The 7,500-nt window shown below is 41.5% G+C and overlaps 1 protein-coding gene across 3 annotated transcripts in view; it reads right to left on the bottom strand.

Annotated features, from left to right (window-relative positions):
- The window catches only part of LOC147028543 (14-3-3 protein epsilon-like), a 29,555-nt gene that overhangs the window by 21,242 nt on the left and 813 nt on the right, over positions 1–7,500 (bottom strand). For all 3 annotated transcript variants that reach the window (XM_085879054.1, XM_085879056.1, XM_085879053.1), the window contains exons 2-3: positions 3,577–3,770; positions 3,126–3,232 (exon numbers count right to left, since the gene is read on the bottom strand). In XM_085879054.1, coding sequence (XP_085735180.1) covers positions 3,126–3,232; positions 3,577–3,770 — 301 coding nt within the window. The remainder of the gene's footprint in view (positions 1–3,125; positions 3,233–3,576; positions 3,771–7,500) is intronic.

Raw genomic sequence — 7,500 nt, 5'->3', positions numbered from 1 at the left:
TTTGAGCGTTTTAACACGTTCAGAAGAAACGCTTCAAATTTCCAAACCCCAGCATCAAAAAAAAACAAAAAAAACAAAGGCAAGTGACAGCAATTTAAATCGTTCATTGTAAAACAATGAAACTTGCTGAGTGGTACCGTTTAAAAGTCGTTGAGTGTAAAAAAAAAAATCCAATTGTTGAGCGCAAGCGTCTACTTTCAATAGTGGGGTTTGAGCGATTTAGCACGTTCAATAGAAACGATTAAAATTTCCAAACCCCAGCGTCAAAAAACAAAGGCGAGTGACAGCAATTTAAATCGTTCATTGTAAAACAATGAAACTTGCTGAGTGGTACCGTTTAAAAGTCGTTGAGTGTAAAAAAAAAATCCAATTGTTGAGCGCAAGCGTCTACTTTCAATAGTGGGGTTTGAGCGATTTAGCACGTTCAATAGAAACGATTAAAATTTCCAAACCCCAGCATCAAAAAACAAAGGCGATTGACAGCAATTTAAATCGTTCATTGTAAACAATGAAACTAGCTGAGTTTTAAACGGTACCAGTCGTTGAGTGTAAAAAAAATCCAATTGTTGAGCGCAAGCGTCTACTTTCAATAGTGGAGATGCAGCCATTTAAATCGTTGAGTGGCAGCCTATGAACCTACCCGTGGACACGCGGACGCAAGGACGATCCATCATAACCCACACCCTCCCCCTCACACCCACCTACTACTGCCAACATGAACAAACTACTACTAATACTAATACCGATACTGATACTGATACTGTTACTGCTGACATGGACATAGACTCAAAAAGGAACTCGAAAACACTGTTGGGTTCCCCTTTTATGAACACCATTTTTATATACCAATTCCCAAAACCGCTGGGAACACGTCTTTATATGGCAGTTGTAAGCTACAAACACGTTCATTTTTTTTTTTTTGTCGACCGGAAGACGTCATTGGAATACGTCTACATACGTCGATGTGTGTTGGGACTACGTAAAGAATTGGTTCAAAGCACGTCAAACATAAGTTACAAATAAGTTTCGCGTAAAAAAGACATTACCGCGACGTGTTTCAACTTATGAGTAGCTTATAAGTAGCCTTTGTGGACGTGTGTAAGCGTCCACATATCGTGTGTAAAACTTATCCCCATCGCATGCGAACGTGTGTCATACACCGAGTACGTCGTAAAATTTTGAACATGTTCAAAATTTGACGTACTCTACTTACTATGACTTATGATAGCGTATTTAGCATTCTACTCACGCATACCAAACTTACCCATACCGTATTCGACGTGCCCCAACGTTTTAGACACTTTTTGTTACGTCGGCATACGCTGGCAAGATCGCCAAGGTGTGACCGCGATTTTGACCCTTCCATTTCTACGGCAGTTATGATTTGAATCGTTGTGCGTCAGCCTTTTAATAGGCTACGCCACGACATCGTCGGCGATTCGTGCAACGCGCTATGCCTGAGTTAGACTATCGTTGGGCATCGGTTGTGTAGGCCGACAACAGGTTCAGCATTCGTTGGTATAAGTTATCTATAACACAACGAAACGTTCTGTGTAGTTACCAATGCGTTATACATAAGACCAAGTCGCTATGAATACGTCCGAATCTTAAAAAAAAAAAAACATCAAAAGTTCAACGTAAGCCAGCGTTTTACATAAATTTTAACACGTTGCCATCGCTGGCTAAAACGTCAAGGTGTGACCGGGCCTTTAGCGGCGCATGACTGTATGTGTAAACTTTCATCAAGATCGGTTCACTGGTCTAGGAGTTTATTCATAACAAAAAAAAGACGGACTGCCATATATACATATATATCCTGGTGTTGGTGTAGTGGTTAGGGTAGCGGCTTGGGACCCAAAAGGTCCTGAGTTCAAGCCCCGTTGGCCGCTTGAATTAATACACACCAGGAGGTTGACTCAGCCTGTCATCCTTCCGAGGTCGGCGAAGTGAGTACCAGTGCACTGGGCCCGGTGGTATGCCCTGGTTAGAATAGGTGTACCATATCCCTGTGTCGTAAGAGGCGACCAGGGTTGCCTCAGGAAGGGCATCCGGCGTAAAACCTGTGCCAAATCATTATGCGGATCATGACTGATGATCCGCTGTGGCGACCCCTAATGGGAGCAGCCGAAAGAAGAAGAAGAAGCAATATATATATATATATTGAACAAAAAATGAAAAATGGAAACACCAATGTAAAGTCACTCGATATACTGTTGGGCTACCACGTGCCGTGGCAGAGTCCACCAACGTCTGGCATTCGGTGGGGGATATGGCACCATCCTTCCACAAGAAAGTCAATCAACTCCCACTTGTTTGATGGAGGTGGAAAACGCTCTCAAGCATTGTTCCGGAATATCCCATAAATTCCCATTTGGGTTCAGATCTGGTGACCGAGAAAGCCATGACATGGATAACAGTGTCATGCTCAAACTATTGGGTGACCACATGTGCTCTGTGGATGGAGACCTCTTCTTGCAGCCATAATTATAGGCAACCAAGCCTGCGAATAATATTATTTATACATGACCCCAAGCATGCTGGGATGTTATTTGCTCAATTAACACATGGGCCACACCTGTGTGGAAGCCATGGCTTGATGTTTCATTTACGCAGGTGTTTCCATTCTTTTGTCAACACACACACACACACACACACACACACACACACACACACACACACACACACACACACACACACACACACACTTCTTTTTAGAGCTATAAAACACAAAAGCTGGGCAAGAGCCCACAGGTTTGCTCGTATATAAATAGATTTCCAAGTATTTGCCCAAATGAAAGAATTCAGTCTGCCAAACCAATGCTACAAACTCAGCTCAATGTTTCTAAATGAATTCAAACATGCATCAATTTCAATAATGAAAATTGTGCCAGAGAGAAGGGGGGGAAGGGGGGAGGGAATAAAATAAAAGAAAAATTTCAAAACTAAGAAAACAAAAACACTCAATTTTACAAAGACACCAAAAAAAGAAGAAAAAAAAAACCTTTCATTGCTCTACAATATGGCCCCTTCAGCATGGAGCAATGTACCAAATGATAAATTTGCATTAAATCAAGTGTATATACAGAGTTTCACCCGAGCTGTTGACCTCTGATCAAAATGCTTACATTTTAAAGTAGAACACCTTAGACTCTTCACTCTTTGCGTGGCAAATTAAATGGTTGTCCAGAACAGAGAGAATTTCAGTGCAGATATCACGTAGCTCCTTCTCCACCTGCATCATAAAACATGATATAAATGTGAAATTAATAACAGATTACTGCACTATATGAAAGAGATTATAAATTAAATATTTCAGACCAAGGATCAGGCAAGAACGCAATATCCTACTTGGTGGCTCAAGCCAAGGAGAAAAATGTGTACAAGCTCCAAAACAATAAGCGAGGGGAGGGGGGTACAGGATTCTTCGAAATCAAAGCTGGCAGGGAGAGTGGTGAAGACAGTGTCAAAATTTCAACATTCTTAAATATACAATCTAAATGGTTCACTTCAGTTAGTGGAAAATAGTCACCCCCTCCCTCCTCCCACCCCTCCCCATTTACAAGATATATATTTTACCGTGGAACGATAATTGCGGATTAATTCAATCTTCTCTTCACTGGTGCTTTCCTTTTGTTCGATAGAGCTTATAATGCGCCAAGAAGCACGACGGGACCCAATCACATTTTTGTAGGCCACCGAAAGCAGGTTCCTTTCCTCCACTGTCAGCTCTTCATCTCCGGCAGCCACATTTTTCATCAATTGCACCATTTCTGTCGAGACATGACGTGGAATTGTAAACACTTTTCAAAAATTAAAAAAAAAAAAATAACTATGCAGGTCAATATTGCAATTTTTGAAAACAGACATTTCAGACCGAGAGTCAATAAAGCAACATTCCATGGCATTTCAAATCAATGCAAGATCTGAAAGACATTATAGTTTGACTAATTTGCAAAAAAACGTTTTAATCGGATCAATGCTAGGTCAAAGTGTCGATCTTCAATGGCCACAATTATTCACACATTATGTGGTGAAAAAAAGCAAAGCTTGGCTCAAATAGTTCACAAACTGGCTGGCCAGGACTGATGTGGTGACGAAAACAAAAACAATCTTTACCTGCAGTGGCAGAAGTAAAAAGTGCTAAAACTGGCATAATCATCAGGATAAATGAGAACGGTACTCGGTGGAGCGCATATCTCCACCAGGCTAACCAGTTTACATTTTGTATCCCACTGATGGTCTGGATCCAGATCCGGCCTTTAACCAAAATCTAATCGGCTTGTTCTAGTCACCTAACCAACTCATCCACCAAGTTTTGAAATATGCTGTACTGGATATTGTTTTTGGCCTTCTCCCTCTCTCAATTGCGAAGAATCACTTAAAAATTCTCAGATCCAGATATTCACCAAAATTTAATTCAACCTTTCCACACCCAACCTGACAGTTTCGGCCGAACCCTTCCATAACTTTTCGGAGATATCCTGTTCACAGACGGGTGAAAACATCCATCCACCTCTGGTGGCAGTGATAAATAAATAATGAAAATAAGCAAAATAAAACAAAACCTCTTCTACCATACTTAAGCAAAAGGTAGAACAAATTGCACAAGTGTGAGCGAGTCAAAAAGCACACCCCCCACACCTCCTCTCTCTCCAAACAAGAAGTGAAAAATTGAGCACAAATGGCCATTTGTCAGAAGCAGTTTCCAACCCATGCAACAGTTCCCTTGTGTCATTGGACAGGGATCATGTTGGCTCAGGAAATTGATTGGGGGGGGGGTTGAAACAAGTTTACTTTATGCTATTGATTTTAGTCCAAGGCTTCCGTTGTGACAAAAATGACACTCAAATGCACCTAATGTGCTAATTAACCAAATATCCACTCCCCCTAAAAAACAAAAAAAACAAAAAAAACAAACAGGAAACACCAAATGAAAATCAAGGAGGAACAACTTGATGCAAGTATGCCTCCATTGGGCTGTTCGATCATTTTGATGTGAAAAAAAAAACGACATCCAGTCCAATACAACAACCTACAATCCTACACTGCAATGAACTTTCCAAGGGCATACTGAATCATGAAATTAAAAGGTGTACAAGTTTTAACCTCAAGATGAGGATGGAAGAGCAGTGCATGACTCATCCAGCCTTGGCACTTTTGGACAAGTGCCATGCACACACCCACCCCCCCACCCCAAAACCCTTTACCACACCCATTTCGAGTGACTAATGCATTTCCCAATGGAATAGCACATGGAAACGAGGACCTCACGACATACCAGCAACGAGAGAAACCAATGTCCAATACATAGCAAATGGCAGCTTAAGTCTCTCAAGTCTGAGCATGAAGGGATGGCATAGTCACTCACACCCAACCCAACAAGTGGTAGGGCAAGCTGTGGACAGAACCATGCCCAGACATGACATTTGGCAGCAGCAACTCCCCCCCACCACCTCCCCAAAAAACATATATTATATTTATATAAAAATAAAAATCTGTACATTTTCAAACTACCGTATACAAAGGCAAAAATAAAAAGGTAACACAATATCTAATATTTCAACCAACTTCTTCATTCTCATTCTTCCCTCCATGACAGCTGTTAACCATCAATCCATAACCATGATTTTTTTTCCTATCCCCATTCACCCTTCCCAAACCCACCTCTTTCAAGGTTTTCCAAGAGAGATAGAGAGATAGAGATTGTGGCCATTTCCATCTTGTTCAACCATTGTTCTCCCCACATCCCAAATTTCAACCCTGTTGGTGCCCCAAGACCACCCCCCCCTCTTTTTCTAGTTCTGATCCGTTCTGTTCCAGCTCCTGCACACTATACAAATAAACAAAAACAAACCAGAGCTTCTTTCGGATCTGGGAATTAATACGTGCATTTATTTACAAAGCAGGAAACCAGGGAGCGATTGCTGTAATTACAAAAAAATTTTTTAACGCCCTGCACCTCTTAAAATTAGCATACATGCCACAACTTTTACCCATCTGCTCATGGCCAGTGTGCACTCAAACATGGCAGTACTGACCCAATTTGAAGACACCAAGCTACCTCCCAATGGAAGCATAACGGAGGGCAAATCAAACCTTGCAGAGAAAATATTAACACACGTGTGACCCTATTCCTCCTCTACCACCCCCCCCCCCCCGCCCAGCATGCTGCTACACACAATCAAACCACAAGTTACACGGTTAAGGTGAACGCTTCAAGTGAACAAGAAAACAAGCGATTTCATCAATCCAGGAAGAACCTTTTAACCTAGAAGACTTTGGGGGGGGATTTACACCAAAAAAAATCCCAGGGGCACAAGGGTGTGGCCATTCCACCACACCAAGACGTGTCAAGCTAACCCTGCCCCATTTAGGGAAACGAGCACAGCATCATGGAGAAGACGCAGAGAACAGCCCACACACCGCCAACACTGTCCTTTTATTCGACAATCAGAAAAAAAAACAACCAGACCTAGAGTCAAGCATCGAGACGACGATCCTCCTCCTAACCCTAACCCTAACCCCAACCACCAAGAACGAGTAAACCAATTTGGAGAAACGCAACCATCGAGCTATCATTTAGACTCATGGTGTAAGGAAAAAAAAAACACATTATATATCACAAATGCATAAAAGCAGCATCGAATATTCCATTTACATCGAGGATTCATCAACTTAACCAGCAACACGATGCTCTCCCCACGGTAATAGAGCTGCACGGCCCAAATATGCTCATTCTCCCAACTTCACCCAAACACATTTTTAGATCCTCGTGGAGGATCTCGAAGTCTTACTCACGTTGTTGTTCTTCATCTTCTTCTTGAGGACTTTTTTTGTTTCACAGCCTACAGTTTTCATCGAAACTTCCTGAAACTTGGCATGTATACGTAAAAAATACCCTGCGCAGACAGTAACCATCTCCGATTGTGAAAATTCCTCCAAGAAAAAAAAAAAAAAGCTATGACGTCAAAATATCTCCGCAAATGGAAATCGCCTAAAAAATTATCTCCGAAACAAGGGAAGCTTTTTAAATTCTGTTTGCAGGAATCGAATAGGGCATTAGCAGAGATGAATTACCGCACATAGGATACATAACTATGACGGCATATCAATTTTTTATGACGTCATTCTGTTTTTTGACATTTTTTTGTTTCACAACCCAGAGTTTTCATCGGATCTTCGTGAAACTTGCCATGTATATATGCAGAAAGCCCACACGCAGGCAATAACCATCTCCGATTTTGGAAATTCTTCCGAGAAAAAAAAAAAAGTTGACGTCATAATATCGTCGCTAATGGAAATCGCCTATACCATTACCTCCCAAACTAGGCAAGCTGTTTGAATTTTGTTTGCGGGAATCAAGCCGGGCAGTAGCACAGATAATTTATCGCAAACCTGATACATCACAATGACGTCATATTCGTTTTTATGACGTCATCATTAAGAGGACGAGGATCTTAGGTCATTTGAGCTCGTTTAAACACAAAACACGGCGGGAAC

The sequence above is a fragment of the Eptatretus burgeri genome, chromosome 4 (assembly GCF_056783735.1).
Source record: "Eptatretus burgeri isolate ZD-2024b chromosome 4, Ebu_testis_v1, whole genome shotgun sequence".
Taxonomy (NCBI): Eukaryota; Metazoa; Chordata; class Myxini; order Myxiniformes; family Myxinidae; genus Eptatretus; species Eptatretus burgeri.
Note: the sequence above shows the minus strand (reverse complement) of the source record. Positions and strands in the feature narration are given on the sequence as shown.